General features: G+C 32.7%; 4 protein-coding genes across 5 annotated transcripts; 3 read left to right on the forward strand and 1 right to left on the reverse strand.

The window, feature by feature from the left end:
• Positions 1–1,018: 1,018 nt before the first annotated feature.
• On the reverse strand, positions 1,019–2,112 carry LOC106298095. Its single transcript, XM_013734189.1, has 3 exons — positions 2,054–2,112; positions 1,253–1,859; positions 1,019–1,186 (listed from the first exon to the last, which is right to left on the reverse strand). Exons 1-3 carry the CDS (start codon positions 2,110–2,112, stop codon positions 1,019–1,021), a joined length of 834 nt encoding a protein of 277 aa, XP_013589643.1.
• Positions 2,113–2,673: 561 nt separating this feature from the next.
• LOC106298632 (zinc finger protein VAR3, chloroplastic) lies at positions 2,674–5,018 on the forward strand. The gene is made up of 6 exons (XM_013734769.1): positions 2,674–3,075; positions 3,478–3,595; positions 3,692–4,017; positions 4,093–4,227; positions 4,296–4,394; positions 4,480–5,018. The coding sequence occupies exons 1-6, from the start codon at positions 2,780–2,782 to the stop codon at positions 4,892–4,894; spliced, it is 1,389 nt and encodes a 462-aa protein (XP_013590223.1). The 5' UTR covers positions 2,674–2,779; the 3' UTR covers positions 4,895–5,018.
• A 3,332-nt stretch (positions 5,019–8,350) lies between these two features.
• On the forward strand, positions 8,351–10,194 carry LOC106298549 (probable peroxygenase 4). The gene is made up of 6 exons (XM_013734689.1): positions 8,351–8,586; positions 8,691–8,792; positions 9,027–9,112; positions 9,203–9,297; positions 9,618–9,743; positions 9,857–10,194. Exons 1-6 carry the CDS (start codon positions 8,565–8,567, stop codon positions 10,002–10,004), a joined length of 579 nt encoding a protein of 192 aa, XP_013590143.1. The 5' UTR covers positions 8,351–8,564; the 3' UTR covers positions 10,005–10,194.
• An 8,113-nt stretch (positions 10,195–18,307) lies between these two features.
• LOC106298503 (cysteine-rich repeat secretory protein 2) lies at positions 18,308–20,165 on the forward strand. Of its 2 annotated transcripts, none has more exons than XM_013734638.1 (3): positions 18,308–19,156; positions 19,723–19,860; positions 19,939–20,165. In XM_013734638.1, the coding sequence occupies exons 1-3, from the start codon at positions 18,385–18,387 to the stop codon at positions 19,956–19,958; spliced, it is 930 nt and encodes a 309-aa protein (XP_013590092.1). In that variant the 5' UTR covers positions 18,308–18,384; the 3' UTR covers positions 19,959–20,165. The 2 variants fall into 2 exon arrangements, with proteins under 2 accessions (XP_013590092.1, XP_013590091.1); XM_013734637.1 differs by having other exon boundaries at positions 18,385–19,180.
• The last annotated feature ends 236 nt before the right edge of the window (positions 20,166–20,401 follow it).

Genomic DNA, 20,401 nt, shown 5'->3' on the forward strand with positions numbered 1-20,401 from the left:
GAAGATAGAGATGAAAGACAGTATGGCTATAAAATGAATTCAATGATAACCATTGATTATAGAAGAATTCACAGATAGATATCCCTCAGTTTACGGTACACTTCTCATTTTTCCCTATTATTAGAAAATCAAGCAACACCAATAAGGAAATAGATAATCTAAAATTGAGGGAAATCACAGAGAGAAAGGGAGTTATGATTTATGAACCATTCATAACAATCAAAACTATTATTGAAAAAATAGAAGTAATAAAAAAAAAACATAATGCGCTATATATGGCTAAAGCATCGCGGTGCATGAAAGACTAAGAGGTTGAGAGAATGTTTCTAGAGAAAAGAAACAGGAGCGTAATCCATAAAACCATGCATCTTTAGCCAAAAAAACGTATTTAATATAAGCATACATACGTTTTATCATTTGATAACAAGAAAAAGCTAAATAGAAAATAAAATCATAGAGATGTTGAACCAAAAGTATACATGATTGCATAAATGATCACCAACATAATTACATGGATATGTTCACTTTGGCTCTGGAACAATCTTTGACTTTAGTTATTATTATTTTTTTTTTTTGCTAAGAACGTAAATATCATAAATGATGAAGATTAGTCTACAAGAGTAGTTAACCTATACAAAAACAATACCCTGGCAAAAGAAAGTAAAAAAACAGGGGATTGATACTAAAGCGACATCATGGAGTTCCTAAGAGCACATGCAACGCTGAGTTTCAGCAGACTCGATTTCCAATGTTTTTTTATTTTTTATTAATTTTTTTTTTTTCGTCTAATTAAAAAGAAAAAACCAATCGTAGGCCGTCACGTGTTGTGGGGTCCGCAACACAGTAACGAAATTCGGCTGAGATCAATCTTTAGCTTGGAAGTTTTCGGCTCCGATCCGACACGAAAACCAAAAAAATCAATTTTTTAATATTTTTTTTTTAAGGATTTCTCCTATGGAACCTGCGTTGCATGTGCTCTAAGAAGCCCAAAAAGAGACCTATGCGCAAACACATAAGATCAGATTAACCAAAGCTGCATGAGGGCTCTGAAGTTCTTCCTAGTCCGCAATGCTGTGATGGAGTTAACAACCTGCATGTTGATGTCTTTAAACGCCACAAGCGGGGGAGACAAAGTCTGGTTAAAGAACATATTGTTGCGCTGCTGCCAGACCGTGTAGAGAAGAGTCTGCATCACAAGCATTCGTAGCACAGAAGGGGCGGTAGGACATGTACTACAAGCTCAATGAACTACAAGCTCAATGAATAAGCGCAGCCAGTCGCCGAAGTTAGGCACAACGCAACGGAGCCTGCGAGCAACCTCAGACCACAAAGTCAAAGAATAAGGACAAGAGAGCATGATATGGTCTCTAGATTCTGGGTGAAGAGAGCAGATGCAGCAACTGAGAGGGACTTGCATACCCCAAGCAGACAACCTGTCTCTCGTTGGAAGCCGATTTAAATTAGTAACCCACATGTGAAAAGCATGCTTCGGAGTTGCCCCACTAAACCAGATGTGCTTAGCGCTGGCTTGTGTTGTTCCTCTTGGTCTAAGGACCTCCCAAGTTTTAGAGGAAGAGTAGGTGCTGCAGGAATCACCTTCGACCGTCCAGCTGAAACTGTCTGTACCCATATCTGGTGAGGGAACAGGGATCGAAGAGAGGTAAGTGTGTAGAGTTACTTCCTCCTCTGAACGAGGATGAGGGAGTGCCCAACCTGTAGTGTTGCGGACATCAGCAACAGAGGCGTCAGGTCTGGTCCTGAGCCTGCGGGTTCCATCTTCGCCGGAAATAGAGATTAAGGGGCCCAAAGGGGTCCAATTGTCGTACCAGAAGCTTGTATCTTTACCGCTCTTAACATCACTGAATAAGAAGCGAGAAGCAAGGTCCCTCAAACGGAGTAAGCAGCACCAATTCCAGGAATGGCTTTGCGTTTCCTGACTTCAGTTATAAAAAGAAAGAAAATGATCCTCGACTATGATTTTCTTATTCTTTCGTCTCGTCCATATTGTTCTTGTGATTCTGACTTTACCAACGCGAGCCTTTTTCAATTGTACGACTTGTATTTTTCACCAGCCGCAACTTCTTTGGATCTCTTGGAATCCTCCTTTTCCATGTCGAGCTACAACTCCATGGAGTCCTACTTTGTGTTGTTTTGGGTACATCCTTGTCTAACTTCAAAATGTTTTCCAAAAAAGTTTGACCCTACTCTTAAGCAGTGTCAATGAGTTTCTTACTTGTTTAGATATTTTTAATTATCCTCGTGTAGCTCTTGAACATCATCAAGATATTTTTTTTAATCAATTTAACTTCAGCCTAAGTACAATATTACTGGTCTGAAACAGTACATTGGCCATCACAAGTAAATAGAAGATGATTTCACCATTTGCAAACCAGAAAAAAATCAGCTACCTTGAGTCTAATAAACAGAATGTGCTAATATATGACTGTATCAACGACAACAACGTGATGCGTGAATTGGCCCCCACCTTGTTTTTGAACATCCTCTTAATCAACTAGGAGGTTCGAAATTCACTTCTTTGTGTTAGTATACATATTCGGTGATGAACTACATTTCATTTTCAAGTAACATAGAATCAATGTTGGGGCATCAATTTGAGCAGAAAAGAAAATGTACATGTGTATTGAAATTTATCGCTTTTATTATAAACTTCACCAATTAAAATGGGTTATACAAAATGTCTTTGAAGAAACTGTACTAATAGGCCAAATGTGACGATAGTTTTTGCAACAATACTGGAGTTTACCCGCCAAAACTCTTGATGATGAGATTCTTCAAGACCCACCACTACCATGGCGGCTACATCCGTCGAACCATTCTCTACCCAAAACCAGTCAACGCCGTGTCACAACATATCCACGATCTAGCTAAAACCCAAAACCCCAGATCACGTTTGGTTGATGATCCAAGCTCTCACCCATGGCCTGAGTGGCTAGATTTGATGGGGATGCTGGTGAAGAAAGGTTACTTCGGAGAAACCGTGACGAGTCCCAAGGAATCGAATCATATTCGTACTGCTTGTCTCGATTTCGCCCGCCATCGATTCACTCTCGCGAGGTAACGCCGATTGATTCAAAAAACGAGCCTTTTGATTTGATCCTATATGGGTTTATCTGCATCTCGTGAATGAGTTTGCTTTCTGGATCATTCGTTGCATTATGTTTTCTAATTGAGTGAAGACTCCAATCTGCACACAAGCTGTTCGACGAAATGCAGATGAAACATAGAATATACTGATCGGTCTCTCAAGTGCTTTAATTGATTCAAATTCTGAGGCTTTTGATTTTATTCGATGTGAGTTTCTCTGCATCTCGTGAAGACTTTGTTTTCTTGATCATTTGTTCCATTAAATTGTTTTAAGTGAGTGAAGAATCTAAGGTGTTCGACGAAATGCCTGTGATACATTAGAATATATAGATCAGTCTCTCAAGGCTTGCATTTTGTTGTTTTTGCTTACAGATACTTGTCGAAGAAAGATATGAAAGTGATTGCTGGTTGTGGATGTCCCAGCATTGACAGGAAGGTTGTGAACTCAGGAAAACGTCTAAGGGCTTATGTGGGCATTGATGAAGTTAATGTATGTATTCTAGTTATAGCGTTAGCTCTTTCTTTTTTCTGAGGTTACACGTGCTTGGAACTTACTTCACCAAGCTTGGAACAATTTACTTAGTAGGTGTGTGGCTCTTGCAACTTGAGAGGGAAATGCGAAAGGGCTTATGCGCAAGCACGAGATGAGGAAGGTGCTAGGACTATAGATGTCATGCGTATACTGCTGACTTATGGGCTTGATTCCATTTCTCCTGCTGTGGTGAACCGTGCTTGTCAAACCAAGTTTGTTGAAGATTCTGTGAGGAAGTTGCTGAGAGAAAGCGTGGAGTATAGCTTGCAGGACGTTGAGTGTTCCGAGACTGTGGCATCTCGAGATGAGCTCCACCCAAATTCACTGGAGAATGATGAGAGAGACCCGCGGAAAAGGCCAGGGGATTGGCACTGTACAGAGTAAGTGGTCTCTTAATGCATTGGTTTGTTAGTTTGTGTACTCTGTTTTGTTATGAATTATTATTGTTTTGGCAGATGCAAGTTCCTTAACTTTGCGAAAAACATAAGATGCTTGCGGTGTGATGTATTTTCTGAGGAGCGGCTGAAACAGTTGAAGCAAGAACAGAAAGATCATCTCCCACTGAAGAAGGGAGATTGGATATGCCAAACGTGAGTTACATCTTTTACAGTGTCTGATCTGATTAAAGAAACACTTAACATGCATTTTATGGCCGCAGATGCAATTTCCTGAATTTTGCGAAGAACACGGGTTGCTTAAGGTGCAAAGACAAGCCTTCAATGCGTCAAATCAATCCGGGAGAGTGGGAATGCGAGTCGTGAGTCATCGTCATCATTATCCGTTTTGTTTTAATCTAGTATTCCCTTGTTTGAAAGTTTATATCATTTTGTATACATCATCAGGTGCTATTACATCAATTTTAGAAGAAACTCTGTTTGTTTGAAGTGTGATCACAAGAGACAGAAGGCTCAAAACGTCACACCGGATTCAAAGAGTGTTGGTGATCATCACAGCAGAGTTTCAAAGACGTGGAGTTTTGTAGAAGAAGAAGAGGAGGAGGAGGAAGAAGAAGGAGAAGAAGAAGGTGTGATGGGATTTCCAGTAGAAGGAGGGAGAAGTAGTGTTTCAAGGAGTGTGGAAAAGAGAGAGAAATGGAAGTTGGAGATGACACAGAGGATGAGAAGTAATGGGCATGAAAAGAAAAAAGATGATGATGAAGAGAGAGAGTCAAGAAGGTGTTATGATCGGAGAAAGATCGAGCTTCTAGGTAATTGCAGTGATGATGGAGAGATGGATGATTGGTTTTCTCCAACTTAAAGATAATCTGTTTTTTTTTTTTCTTTGGCTGGTTTGGATTTAGACATTTTTGTAGTAAAAGCATGTAATGTTGGACGCAAATTGGTTGACTAAAATATTTGAAAAAAAAACTAAATAATGTCAACTGTAAGATAATCATTTATTTTCTATGATCTAGACTTCTTATTGGTCTTGTAATGGTTTTCAATAAAAAAAATATTTGAAAAACCAAATAATGTCACAGACACCTAAATTTATATAAATTTTCTAACTTTCTATGCAATTTTTAGCTTAATAATTCAGCTGTTAGCATTTACGGTCTATTATTATGATTTAAACTGGCAAGCATGGATTTGTTGATAAATGTTCCGATATGATTTTCTTACAATTTAAGTTTGAAAAGAGTTGAGAAGGGTTTTGGATTATAATATAAAAGGGAATGCTTCTGATAATTTGAAGAAGCAACAAACTATACCTATACCAAATGTGAATGCGGAGAGGAAGTTGGAGCTTTGTCATCACAACTTGTTTTTGGCTTCGGACAAGACAAAGAGGTACAAAAGCAAAAGGAATCTGTTGCACTCGGCTTTACGCAATGACCTTTTAATTATTGCCCTTTTCCAATGCGTGTGAAGTTTGATACCGTTTCTTCAAGTCTCAAACTGTATACGCTTTTTTGTTACAAAATTTCTAACTTCGGTATCATCAAAACATACATTATTTGCAACATTAGGATATTAACTGTTCTGTAAACTCGAAAAGTGGATATTTAAATATTAAACATAAACTATTACTTCCGTAAAGAACATACATCTAAACCCAAAATACGAAAAATGCCTATCTTGTAGAACTTACTATGTTGTAATTCATATGGTATATGATATTAGCCTATAACAAATAACAGCTATCAATCTACCCATCCGCCAACATAAATTAATCGGTTTAAATGATAAAAGCAGAATAAGAAAACTTTTGCTAGTTTTTCACCAATAGATTGGTACCATCCAATACCAATATTAACGTGAAAACTGTGATCTCATTATCTTATACATGTTAGAGCAACTCCAACAATAAGTTTTTATGGAGTTCATACAATTAACAATAAATAAAAAAACAATTAAAAAAAAAATAACAATGAAAAGTTCTTACAATTCAACTTTTTAGAACCCATTAACAATCTTAAATAACAAATGTTACTTAACTAACATTTTATCTATTAAAGAAAAATCTGAAATTATAATACTATTATTTTTTTTCTTTTAGATACTTTCACGGTATCAAACTATTGAGGTTGTTCTGAGTTGTCGTATTTACAACTAAAATATGCACAAAAGAGTGACTAAAAAGGAGGGTTAGGTTGCCCAAAAAAAAAAAAGGAGGGTTATAGGTTTTGGTAGCTGCATACTTTGCTTGTCTACACACAAACGCGGACCTGGGTCATCCATATTGGTCAAGAGCTCAATAGTTTAAGTTTATAGGCTCTAAGCCTCTAACAAAGAAACATATAGAAAGCGACCTAAAATCAATTATGTTACCCTAAGAAAACACACCTGTGACCTGTGTATAGCCTTGATAATTTATTCAAAAAAAAGCCACTGTGTTGTATACCATTAATTTATAATATATCTTGCCACCCTAGCTGTATTATCATTATCATCTCCTCTGCCGATAAGTAATGTATATCACGATTTTTTTCTTCTAATAATTTATGTTGATTAGTCCCTATTTTATATACTTTTTTTTTGTTTGAACACCATATTTTGGTTTCTAAGTGTTACATTTTCCCGGTTTAACAATAAACAATATTAAACTAGTACCTAATCTTTTAAAGCCGAAGTACAGTTAATACTTAACCCTGATTTTTAAAAATATTTACCATGGAACGCCATTGTCTTTTAATTTAAAAATCAATGTTATTAATTTGATCTAACCAAATGAATATTTTTTATCTAATCATGATATGGTGGGCCACACTTAAAAACTTAATCGATAGCTTTAACTAAGTAGATTTCATTCCTAACTTATAGCAACATATGTAACCTAAAATTTGTGTTTTTGTTTTTTCCTAAATTTATTATTTGGAACTAATATTAGAAATATTGTACAATACTACGTGAGCTAATATCCTAATATCACGATGGAATCTGATAAATCTTACATTTAGTAATATTTATTTAAAATTTTAAAAATTAAAATGTTCACTAATGTTACCCATTGTCTAAAGTGGAATTATTGGCCACTGAAGCAAATAAATATTAACAAATAATGATTTTTCATTTAATCCTTATTTCGGATTAATTGTTACAGCCAAAGTGATATCAATAAAATCCAAAAACTTACAAACACATAAATTAAGTACAAAATTATAATTTATAAATTCCGCACTTTAAAAGCTTGGGTAAAAATCTAGTTATAGTTATTTTCTTTTACAGTGTCTTTGTTATTTTGTGTAATTATAAATAAAGACATATTTCATCGGTTTAAAAATGTAAACTATAATAAAAAAAAGAATATAAAACATTCTAAAGTAAATTTTCTATTTTAAGAAGTTATTAGAAATTAATTTTATCTTTAAATTTGTTTAAAATATTTTTTATGACGCCGAATAATGTGCAACAATATAATTCTAAAACAATGTGCATGCTTAAATCTGGAAACTTCGCAACTAATATAAACATATTATTGTGTTATCTAACAGTAGATTAAGAAAATAGAAGGTAACACCAATTAAAAAAAAAAAAAATTAAAAATCAAGGGAAGAACAAAAAAAAGAGTTATAACCAACGGGTTAGATTAGTGACATCTGACGAATAACCCAATACGGTGAATCCGTAGTTCGATTCATGTTGATCACCAGGAGATTTACAATTATCGACATCATTGGGATCCACAGATTAGTCTGTTGACTTTGGTCGCCTGATTTGGGTCGCCGGAAAATATGGTTAATTAAAAAAAAGGACTTATGATTATGAACTCATTAAGTTATATAGTACATAATAAGTTAGAGCATGATTAACCTGAAGTTATTATGATGAGGTTCTTAGCGGAAGTTAAGAAAACGTTTCTTAACTTTTAACTAAAAAAACTAAGAACCGGTTCTTAAATAAGAACTTTAAGAACCGGTTCTTAACCTTTTTAGCTAAAAGTTAAGAAACAATTTCTTAACTTTTAACTAAAAAGGCTAAGAACCGGTTTTTAAATAAGAACTTTAAGAACCGGTTCTTAAATATCTTATTTAAGAACCGGTTCTTAGCCTTTTTAGTTAAAAGTTAAGAAACAGTTTCTTAACTTCCACTAAGAACTCCACTCTAAAAATTCTGGGTTAATCATGGTCTTATGTACCCAACTAATGAAAAAATATAAAGAAGAAAAAGGAAGTTAAACAAAAACGGAATGTGCTTATATGGCTGTATCAAGCACAGCAACGTGGTGCCTGAATGATACTAATAATCAATGCCTGACGCTTCCCTTATTTTCTCATTTTCGTATATAAAATCATTATAAGAAATACAGATCGAAATCGAATCTCCTGATTACATTTTTATCATACAATAACATAATGAACAGTTCATTTTATTAAAGATAAAAGAAGCGTGTGTTGTCGCCATTTTCTTTTCACCTTTTTCTGTAACCTCTCCCTCTCTCTCTCTCTCAACCATTTCATTTTGTACTGTCTCTCTCTGATCATATCATGGCTTCTTCTGAATCCACTGGTACTCTTTCTTACATTCTCAATTTCATATTGGTGATTAGTAAATTATGCATCTCTACCATCATAAAATCGATCTTTAAACGTTTTATTGGGTTGTTTTCTTAGAAGTGAAATTTGTGCCAGAAGAAGATAATTTCTTGCAGAGACATGTCGCCTTCTTCGACAGGAACAAAGATGGCATCGTTTATCCCTCGGAGACTTATCAAGGTACTACGGTCTTCTTGAACAGAAAACTCTTTTAGTTCAAACCAAAATGTCTTAATCAATCTCTGTAATATCATTAAAATAGATTTGTTTTTTTAGATCTATTGTTTTTCTGCATATGGATATTTGTGCGGCTCTTATGGTCTGATGACTCTCTCATCTGAGTAATCAAAGTAAGATTTTCGATATTTTCTATACTAACTTTACTGTCTTCGGGACACGACAAAACAAGAACAGGGTTTAGAGCAATAGGATGTGGATATCTCTTGTCTGCATTCGCTTCTTTGTTCATCAACATGGGTCTTAGCAGCAAAACTCGACCGGTACATTAAAGATTAAGTTCCTAATGTTAATGATTTCATTCTTAATTACAAATAAAAAAGGAATCAGTGATATGTGTTCTTGATTTGCAGGGAAAAGGTTTCTCACTCTCTTTTCCTATAGAGGTTAAGAATATCCACCTTGCCAAACATGGCAGCGATTCAGGCGTTTACGACAAGGATGGAAGGTAAATTACAGAGTTTTATGATGATTTTAGTATATAGTTCTTACATTTTCAAAATATAATTATTTTCCAAAAATTGTTTAAAATAAAATTTTGAAGTTGTTAATATCTGTTTAGTAATATATAATTATATTTTGCAACCTATAAACTAATTCTACTGAATTAATATTTATTTAAACTACTGAAATAATTAATCATAAAATGATTTAATTGAAAATAATTTTATTTATTTTTGACATGTGTAAAAAGCTGAAAATATTATTTAAAATAGAAACATAACCTTTTTATTCATTTTGTTTGTTTTTTATTTTAAATTTCTTGAGGTTTGTGGAATCGAAGTTCGAGGAGATATTCGCGAAGCATTCACATACACATCCCGATGCTTTGACGGGCAAAGAACTCCAAGAACTCCTCGACTCAAACAAAGAAGCTAATGATCGTAAAGGAGCGTAAGTATCCCAACCGGTTTGTTTTAATTCGGTTTTTATTTTATTCTCTTAACCGATGGTATGTATCCGATTCTGAATGGTTGTTATACGTGATCAATTGAATAAATTTGCAGGATTGCTGCTTATACGGAGTGGAAAATCTTGCATTATCTATGCAAAGACAAGAACGGTTTGTTGCACAAAGATACAGTGAGAGCTGTCTACGATGGTTCTCTTTTCGAGAAACTCGAGAAACAAACAGCTTCTAAGAAACATCCATGAAACGCACCATTTTTAAAAAAAACTCTTGTATGCTTGTGAATCTGTTTATTTATAGAACATTTTATCAGTGAACAATGGGGTGAAGATTGCAATGTGTTTGATTCTCTTAAAATTTATAGTTTTTGTGTGTATTTTGATTGATTGTGTACGTACTTAAATCTTATTCCAATAAATGGTTATATACGTCAAATTAAAGATAAGCATATTTCAATTTTCATAGTTTCATTTTCGTTACGAAAAGTATACAATTTGTATGTAAAATATATATTTTTGTAATTAGTAAGTTTCTTTTAGAAGTGATACCATGGCCAAACCAGGTTGAGAAGTATAAATTAGATGTGAAAGGAAGAAGTAGAAACTAGAAAAAAAAGAAAAATAAGCAATGATTTACGGGCTTTGGTAAAGAAAAAAAAACATGAATCTTACGGACTTTTTGTTAAGGTGGCCTTGGTCTATGTAACTGGTTGAATAAAACTTGCCGACCTACACCAAATTTACTCTAATACAGTGGAAGCTACCTAATATATGAAAATGTGTCCAGGATTACACCATGTTTATGTTAATACATGTTACATATTCAAGATAAATGCTTATACGGTGGCAACACAATTGGATTTAACTGATTTTAAACAAATTTAGTTGATCAATCTTTAATATATTAAAGTTAACTCCGATTTAATAAATCCGACCCGACCCGACTTTTTTACTCCACCCGTGTCGAGTTAACTCTCTTGTTTGAATGCCTAATTTGAAAATTAGAGTTCATAACAACAAAAACCAGTTTCAATACCGATTTTACAGTGACCTGAAAGAGATAAATCTAATTTCTAAACCACTGTATCCAAAACACATCTTTGCCATTTTTCTTTTGTTTATATAGGCAACAACGAGTTTTGTCTCTTTCAGTCTTAATCCAAACAAACACAAGAAAAAGATAAAGATTTCTTTTAAAATTTGAAGCTGCAAAGGAAAAAAAACACATGAAGAAAGACTATAACTACAGACCAGTATTAACATATTAGACTAAATAGCTTAGAGATCTGCGGTCAAAGAAAATTTGAGATGTAGTGTAGTTAGCAGAAGCTCGAGGCAATTTGAGTGAAACAAACTAGATGAGCCTTCTTCTTAAGTTTCTGGATGTTGATTGATATGTACGCACCAGAAGGCCAACTCCAATGCCCAAAACCCACACATACACCTAGACCAATTCCCACATCAACCCTCACACCTGCATTGAACCATGACATTTCTCCATCTTCCATCTCCGTACTCTCTTCTCATATACATATCATCATCGTATTCTCCTTCATAGTCATGTTTATAGCTTTTGTATTCTGTTACCTGCACACAAATAAAACAACTCCAACACTTAGGCCAAAACATTGCAAAGAACTGAGACAACTTTGAACATACTTCAAAACTAACATACTTTCAGTGAGAAAGATATATCCAATGTTCTGTCTGGAAAAGAATAGATTTTGAACATGTTAAAACTATATGCTTTTATCACAAAGGAACTATCTTGAAGAAATAATTGTCTGCGTCTCCAATATCAAAAAAAAAAAAAATTAATAGAAAAATTCTATGGCAAGTAAATATATATTTTTAACACGAAAAATGGGTTTTGTCTTTATTGAAAATATTTGTATTTGGTGAAATCATGAAAAAGAAATTTAATCAGGAGAAAATTATCCGAGAAAATTATCCGAGAGTTAATTCGATATGATATTTGTTGTTGTTATGAACCCTAATTTTTGAATTGGAGATCCAAACAAGAGAGTTAATTCGATACGGATCGGTTAAAGGAGTTGGGTCAGGTCCAATTTATTTAATTGGATTTAATTTTAATAAATTACGGATTGATCCTATTAACTTCGCTTAAAATCAATTACACTTCATTGTGACGTTGCCACCATATAATCATTTACTTTGTATATGTTGTATGTATTAGCATAAACGTGATGTAGTTCAGAACATATTTTTATACATTGGATGGTTTCCACCATATTAGAATAAACTTCGCGTAGCTGACAAACGTTTTTCCACATTGGTTGATGCCCATATCTCTATAATATAACTTGGATCGGCCCGCCCTACGGGCGAAAAGTTATTATAAAAATTATTTTACAAGAATTTATATTAACTTATGAAACATATAAAATTATTATGTATTGAAAATAATATTATAAAAAAAAAATAATGGAAATAATTCTGAGATCATATTGTTATTGTTAATAAATATTTTTGATTTGAATTAAAATGATAACAACTTTCATTATTCTCTATCCTTAAATAATACAATATTAACAAAAATAATTAAGAAAATGTAATAATAGAAATATTCTTATTATTTCTATTTCAATTTGACATAGTAAAAATATAAAGTTTATACAAATCATACTATATTTATTTTAAGAAGCTTCAAATTTTTAAAAATATTAACATAATTAAGTAAAGAGCTTTTGTATTGTTGTCAGTTTGTCACCATATAAATCCGGCTAATCTGTAATAAAACACACAAATCATTATACAGAAAAGATAATGAAAATCAAATTCACGTTCCCTAGAAGTTAACTGAGTGTACCTGCCAACCAGCTTCTATGTTGTTAAGATACTTTCTGAATAAGTCACTGAGAAGCCATATCTGCGAGAAGGTGAACTCGTACCGCTGTTGTATCTTTGGCTCCCACACATTTATAGTTACTTTAGTTCCATAGTATTTATTTTTCCCCTTCCAAATAAGATATATCATTCTACAGTTCCAAAAACCAAAATAAATAACACATCTCAGATTAAGAAACCAGAAAAAACTTTTAACTCTTCTGATGACCACTTTGGTTCATGAGGACATATTCCTCAGATTTAGGAAACGGGAAACTTTTATACTTTTTCATGCCATATTTTTTGTTTGAACTTTCTCTCAAGACAACATCTTCCTCTGTCATGGTTCCTTCAGCACATTTACCATATCGATGACATAACTGAGGGATATGTATGTCCTTCTATTTTTGACTTCGTAAAGACACTTTGTTGTTATCAAAGAGTCCCTCATTAGGATACAATTTTTCAAAAAAAAAGTTGAGATTATACAACCTTCTTCGTAAAGACAAATTATTTCAATACTAAGATATGTTTTAAAAATAAAATATCTTAGAATCAATAAAAAACATGTCAATTTCCCAGAAACTGAGCAACCTCACCTCTAAGGTGGAAGAACAACCCATAATTCAGATCAGCAAGTCGAACAGAAGAGTTAACTATTATAATGAGAAAATATCGAATGCTATTGGATTTGTGAGGATGATTTTCAAGAGATGAAGCTTTATCTTTTTATAGGTGGAGATTCATTGCTAGAAAAAAGGGATAAAGCGAGATACAATGAATGAGAAATCATGGAAGCATTTATGAAGGTTGTTACGTAACGCTTCGGAAGATTACAACATAAGACGAAAAGACGCAATTAAAGCTTGGCACAGAGGTTTTTCACATCGATTTGATTCACTCAATTCATCATATCTCCTCCATAGCTGGTGTAGATCGAAGAGGACACGAGCCTTAATTTTTGGTCACGCCATCGGGGAAGACAACCTTTCTCTGTTGGGCCAATTAAATGTTTAGAAGTCCATTAACATGTGAACAAACGAAACATAACTCGATTAAATGAAACACAGAGTCTTACTTATCTGAACACGTGTCAGCTCCAGAACGCATGACTTTCTGACGTGGCATCCTAGGTGGTAGCATAGGGGAAAAGCAAACATATTTATATATATATAGATTTGAGAAGTAATTTTTTACGCTCTCATATTAATTATTAGAAAATCTAATTATAATGATATCATTAATGAATTATAAAAATTATAGCTAATATCATTATTAACATTTTCTTTTCTTTTTCTGATAATTTTTGTTATTTATTTTAGTTTCCTTTTCTTTATATTTGTTTTCAATTCACTTATATAAAAAGGAAATATTTATAAAATTTTAAAATGTGGTCATCTTAATAGTTATTTTGAGGTAATTTTCCAAATTATTATAATTTTAAATTATTTTACTGTTAAATTGGTTTCCAAATCACATATATATAAAAAATGTTAAAAAAGTGATATTGTATATATAATTGATTTCCTAAAAAGGAAAATCATCAAAAAAACATAATATTATAAATTAAAAATTACTAAAAATAAGTTTTCTATCAACCAATTTTTTAATAAACTAAAGACTAATTGCTTTAAAGAACTAAGACTATAATACATAATTACATAATTAAGATAACATAAGTTGAGATATTTTAATAACTAATAATACAAATACTATGTCATTATTAAAAATGATATTTTTTGCTTAATATTTTAGTTATTTTTTTAATTTTATGTTATATAGTTTTTATAAAATTGAATACATAACAAATAGTATTTACAAAATGTTGTATGTCTGGTTTGATTATTCAACTCCCAACATATAAATTCTTCATCTTTTTTTCTATTTTTATTTTAAAAACAACAAATATTTGGTATACATAGATTTCAACCAACATTAATATAAGAAATTATAAAAATATATTAGTCTTAGTATAGTAATTAACAACACTAATCTTAGTATATTCTTAAAAACAATTGGGTTTAATTAAAAAAAATCCTACAATCAAATGTACACATAATAAAAGTAATCGAACTGACTAAATATTCTACATACAATAAATGTCTAATTAAAAGTAAAATAATATAACTTAAAATATATATATATATATATTAGAAAATAATTTAAATGTAGTTTAGGTAATTATTATAATTTATTTACTTCGTAAATATCTATATGAAAAATCACCTAGTGGCTATATTGTTTTATAAGACAGGCCCGATTCATAGATCAGTTTTTGTGGCCTGGGTACACTAAAGACATGGACAGAGACCAATGATTATGGGTTTTAGCCTGCTTTCCTGAATCCTGATAATAGATCTTGTTTCCAACATGTTCATGTGAAAATAGGCAGGCTTTGAGAAGAAGAAAACTAGAAAAGTGAATTAAAAAGAAAAAAGAATGAAAACATATCGTCTTGTAATATAGCTTTTGAATTCTTGTTAATGAAATATCATTTTTGGCACATACTATCTTTTGCATCTAGACTGAAACGAAGGTTATCCGTGCAAACAAGACGATTCTTTTTTCTTTTTCTTTTTTTTTTTAAAAACAAGACGATCCTAATTGTGATTATTCATGCAAACAAGACGATCCTAATTGTGATTTGTAAGCAAGGATTGTTTTAAAACAACCAATAGGCAGATCAATGTCCTTTATGGAGTAGAGTTATATTGGATGTCTCCATTTAAATTTAATTTTAATTTTAACAGATTTCCACAAAAATTTCAAGAAACGTTTTCTTTTCTTCTTGGAATTGACGACGAGTCAACCACATTCGGTTGGTCTATATTCAAGAATTATCGACTCCACAATATAATTTTTTATTATTATTTTCAAGACCAACGACTTATATATATCAAGTCAAGCACGAAATTACTCACCAAAATCCCTTAATGTCTGCATCAATTTATTTTCTCCTTAATATATATATACCTTTTCTGTATCGAAAAGATAATGGATCTACACGCCAAGGAAAACAAAAACATTGTGTCACTGCTTTACCTCATTAGTGATTAGTAACATTCTGGTATCATAAACGTTTCCTTATATTATCTGTGTGAAACTACAACCATGTTGTATTTAATTGAAAACAACAAGGATTACAGTACTATATTACAATATAACAGTAAATTTTGTGTAGCGGGTCGTTGCAATTACTCCTGCCGATTTTTTTTTTGTGAAGCAACTATTTCAGATTCAAACACAGTGTTAAAGAGGTAAAAAAAGATCTATATGTAACAATATATAGCCAAAAAGAAAAGTCTTTACAATTAATTGATGGTGTTGTGTTTCCAAGAAGGCAAGAACCATACAACAGAAGGTCAACGAGTATTATTGTCTTCTCTACAGTGCCGTCCCTGCCATAAGGCAGCTAAAGCTTGTGCTTTAGGCCACATATTAATCACAGTTCTTAAGGCCACGTATTAATCACAGTTTTTAAGGCCACATTGCAATAAAATGATTGTAGTTCAATGTCTAATGCAATATCTTGTTACTCTTTCTTTATTTCAGTGATGTGTTTTGTTTTGGACTTACGTTCCAATTTTCGTTGGTTAGCGTGGTTTTATTTTGAGTAATATTTTTTCTTCTTTGTGTTAGTTGGTTTTTGTTACTATAATATTATCTTTTTCATTCGATTGTTTAGATGTTTATCACAATAAATTTTCATCTTTCATATATAGTTTGACAGTTTTATAATTTTTATTTAAAAGTTATTTTATCATTTTTTTATATAAAATAACTCCCTAATATTTATTGATGATCTAAATTAATATACATTTTTACAGAAGAAAACTTTCAAACAAAAGTTAACCACTATTTTTAAATATGATTTAGGCCACAGATTTTTTTGGGACGGCACTGCTTCTCTATATGCATTAACCGGTCCCGTAACAATACTTTGACGTTGGAAGCTTTCGAAGTATTTGTTTATCTCTTTTCGTATTATATGCATGTGAAGTTATTTTTGCGAAAGAAAGTTTAGTTAAAAAACTGATTTTTGGTGGTTAAAACATGCTTCATTTCCCTTGTCCCAAAAAAAAAAATCTCACTGCATAAAAAGAAGAAAAAGATGAAACAACGTAAGGGAAAATGGCTTATTCGCCTATGAACTAATTGTTCCCGGTTTTTTCACACACGAACTTTTAAACTATGCAAAAAACCACATGAACAATACGAAAATGGCTTATTCCCCTATGAACTAGTTTTTTCTGGCTTTTTCAGACGCGAACTTTTAAATCATGCCAAAAAGCACATGAACAACTCTATTTTTAGAATTACATACACAAACTATCTATTTTAAACTAATTCTCCTAAAACTGTAATGGTTTAATTTAAACGTTAACTTGGTTTATGACATGTGGAAAATCGGTTTAATTTGGGTTGATAAAAAAAATACTATGTCGTTCTATTCTTTTTTATCAATTGCTCTTTTTTCAGAAATCGTTTTACTCTTCATCATCAGTTGGGGATACTGCGCCGATTTTATAGTTTCTTGTGGCAATACATGGAGATTGTAAGCTAGTAGTTGCTGCTTTTCTTTCTTTATGCATCATTTAAAACATTTTATTCTTCTGCGGAATAATAAATTTTACCTCTAATTGATGATGAAGAGTAAAACTATTTTCGAAAAAGAAGAACAGTTGACAAAAAAGAGAAAAAAAGATAAAACTACATAGTATTTATCAATACAAATTAAATCGGCTCTCCACGTGTCACAAACCTAGTTAACATTTAAATAACACCATTTACTGTTTTAGGAGAACTAGTTTAAAAATCGATAGTTTGTGTATGTTATTCAAAAAATAGAGTTGTTCATGTGCTTTTTAGCATGGTTTAAAAGTTCGTGTGTGAAAAATCAGGAAAAGTAGTTCATAGGGGAATAAACCATTTTTTCGTTGTTCATGTAGTTTTTGGCATAGTTTAAAAATTCGTGTGTAAAAAAGCCGGGAACAATTAATTCACAGAGGAATATGCCATTTTCCCAACAACATAAAGCCAGTATAACTAATTTTCATATTCTTAAATAACTTTCAGTTTCCATTGTCTATCCAAATTCTATACGCTGTATATATAACTTTCGGTGTCATATTCTCATTCCGGTTTGTCTTTAACAAGATGATAGGAAGAAGCTTCCAGCATTGTGCTCTATAATCATATACTGTACATTGATATGATCATATGAATAATACCAAGTAATGAATACGTCATGAAAACGAGTTATGGTTAACCAAGTTGAGAGAGACAAATCCAAGTTGAATGCAATTTTAACAAAAAAGTATATGTTAAGAAGTTAATATAAACGTATACAAACTCCACATCAGACCACCATACTATAAGAAACATCCTTAATTTATATGCCTCACCCGTTAGTAGCTTATAGTAAAGGGTAACTAATTATTTACCCCTTATTTATAACTAACAACAATATACATATATAGAAGCTAACGACTTCATTCACACAAATCGTCACTACTTTCAAAGTCAATATATGAATCCAAATAATACAAATATTCTTGATTTAAAGAAAATTGTGATGGACATTAAAACAAACGCACATTGCAAAATTCCACAATGAAGCTCTAGTCAATTAAGTCTGAACGTCCACCAAAGTATAAAAAAAAAGCATGCAACATGAAAACTACGTACAAATATCCCCTTATTTACGACAATCCACTTTAAAGGCAACCTCTTGGCTCCGCAACTTCTATTTTACTCTCCCTAAAAGACTTCACCGTTTATGTCACTATTCAGATCAAAAATGTTCAAAACAAAGATGACCATTTTCTGTTTCTTTCTCACCGCCCTCATCCTTATGGTCCCAACTTCATCCACCGCCACAGACAACCCAACTTACTCCGCCTCCACAGACACGTTCATATATGCAAATTGTTCGCAGGCCAGATTCTCTCCTGGCTCCGCATACGAGACCAACCTCAAGTTCCTTCTATCTTCCCTCGTCAACTCCACCGTCCTCAACCGCTACAACAACCTCACTGTTCCCTTCGGTAGTGGAGTAAAACCTGAACCGGACGTTACTGTATATGGTCTTTTCCAGTGCAGCGTTGACCTAGACCCAATTTCTTGCTCATCGTGCGTATCACGCGCCATCGCGCTGGTCGGAAACACGTGTCCCAACTCGTACTCCGTGTTCTTGCAGATGCAAAATTGTCTGGTCCGGTACGACAAGAGCTCCTTCTTTGGCGTTCAGGACAAAACGGTGATGCTTAAGACGTGTGGACAGCCGATGGGATTTTATGACCAGGATGCGTTGACCAGAGTCAATGACGTCATCGGTTCTTTAGGTTCTGGGAGTGAACCGGATAGGACTAGAGTGAACGGGGATGTTCGGGGTATGGCTCAGTGCACAGAGGATCTAAGTCCAGCACAGTGTCAGGATTGCTTGACCGATGCAATCGGACGGCTCAGATCTGATTGCTTAATGGCCCAGGGAGGGTACGTCTACTTGTCCAAGTGCTACGCGCGTTTCAGCTTCGGTGGTAGTCATGCACGTCAGACCCCAAACTCAAACTTTGGTCAGCTTTCTTTATTTTAATTTTGGGAAGCATTAATAAATAGTCGTAGTCACACACAACAGGAAGAATAATAAAATAACTTGTAATGTTAGCCATAGTCTATAGATGACCAGGGCCGGCTTATTAGGGCACAACCGGTGCGATCGCCCCGGACCTAAGCCAGTGTCCTCCCGAATAATATTAATTAAGGGGTCCAATTTTTTTATAAATCTATATTTTTATATATAAAAAATATAAATATAATAAATAAAATTGAAAATGGTCCAAATTATTTGATATGTATATAGTTTTATTTTCATTACAAAATACTACTGATTAAATTTTAAAAACATTTTAAACACTGTCTACATATAAATTTTAAAGGGTAAAAAAAAATATTTTTCGCTCTAGGGCCATAAGGGTTGAGCCGGCCCCGTAGATGACAACGTTTCTATAGAAGCGTTGAACTGTGAGAATTATTTGGATGATTGATTCTCCAGTTAATAGTAGACTTTACGACGAAAATGTATAGTTTTTAGTGTACTATTTGGGTTATTTTGCAGGAGGAGAGAAATATGATAAGGATGATGACGACAATAATATCGGGAAAACATTGGTGATAATAATAGGAATCATCACGTTAGTCATCTTACTCGTTGTGTTACTCGCTTTTCTTGGAAAGAAACTCAGAAAATTACAAGGTATTTTCCTCTATTTAATTTAATTTTTTTTTCCTTTTATTTATAAAAATCTAAATCACTATACGTATGAATTTGCAGATGATAAATGTTGTAGATGAAAGGAAATGTGAGAAAGAGAACAATCAACAACTCGAGTCAAGCCACTAGCCACTAGCCACTGCTAGTTGTGTTTTTAAAATTTTAAGTTTTGTGACCTTGCATGCTTCATTAGATGTATAGATGTATTATTGTCTTAAATGAAAAATAATGGACAAAGCTTCCTCTTTTTTCTCTTTGTTAATCGAAACTTCCTTATCTTCTGTTTAGACATTACGTAGTATCTGATTTGGTATTTATAAATATCGTTTAAATCTATATTATTAAAAGAGAAGTACATATTTGAAAATGTTCTTACTTCGTTAATTAAATTCCCTATTTTTTTGCTTAACTTTTTCAGTTGCATTTATGAAATATCCTAAAACGAATAAAGCTGTCTAATTTATTACTTGTCTTTTCAGTTACATTAATGAAATATACTTAAATGAATTTAAACTTCCTATTT

The sequence above is a fragment of the Brassica oleracea genome, chromosome C6 (genome assembly GCF_000695525.1).
Source record: "Brassica oleracea var. oleracea cultivar TO1000 chromosome C6, BOL, whole genome shotgun sequence".
NCBI classification, from domain to species: Eukaryota; Viridiplantae; Streptophyta; class Magnoliopsida; order Brassicales; family Brassicaceae; genus Brassica; species Brassica oleracea.

Coding starts and splice junctions, on each gene's coding strand:
- LOC106298095 (XM_013734189.1), bottom strand. CDS start 2,112: ATGGAAAAGGAGGATTCCAAGAGATCCAAAGAAGTTGCGGCTGGTGAA. Junction 1,860..2,053: donor GCTGGTGAAAAATACAAGTC/GTACAATTGAAA, acceptor CTTCTTATTCAG/TGATGTTAAGAGCGGTAAAG. Junction 1,187..1,252: donor TGCGCTTATTCATTGAGCTT/GTAGTTCATTGA, acceptor CTTGTGATGCAG/ACTCTTCTCTACACGGTCTG.
- LOC106298632 (XM_013734769.1), top strand. CDS start 2,780: ATGATGAGATTCTTCAAGACCCACCACTACCATGGCGGCTACATCCGT. Junction 3,076..3,477: donor CATCGATTCACTCTCGCGAG/GTAACGCCGATT, acceptor TTTTGCTTACAG/ATACTTGTCGAAGAAAGATA. Junction 3,596..3,691: donor TGGGCATTGATGAAGTTAAT/GTATGTATTCTA, acceptor TTTACTTAGTAG/GTGTGTGGCTCTTGCAACTT.
- LOC106298549 (XM_013734689.1), top strand. CDS start 8,565: ATGGCTTCTTCTGAATCCACTG. Junction 9,113..9,202: donor TTAGCAGCAAAACTCGACCG/GTACATTAAAGA, acceptor CTTGATTTGCAG/GGAAAAGGTTTCTCACTCTC. Junction 9,298..9,617: donor GTTTACGACAAGGATGGAAG/GTAAATTACAGA, acceptor AAATTTCTTGAG/GTTTGTGGAATCGAAGTTCG.
- LOC106298503 (XM_013734637.1), top strand. CDS start 18,385: ATGTCACTATTCAGATCAAAAATGTTCAAAACAAAGATGACCATTTTC. Junction 19,181..19,722: donor GACCCCAAACTCAAACTTTG/GTCAGCTTTCTT, acceptor GTTATTTTGCAG/GAGGAGAGAAATATGATAAG. Junction 19,861..19,938: donor GAAACTCAGAAAATTACAAG/GTATTTTCCTCT, acceptor ATGAATTTGCAG/ATGATAAATGTTGTAGATGA.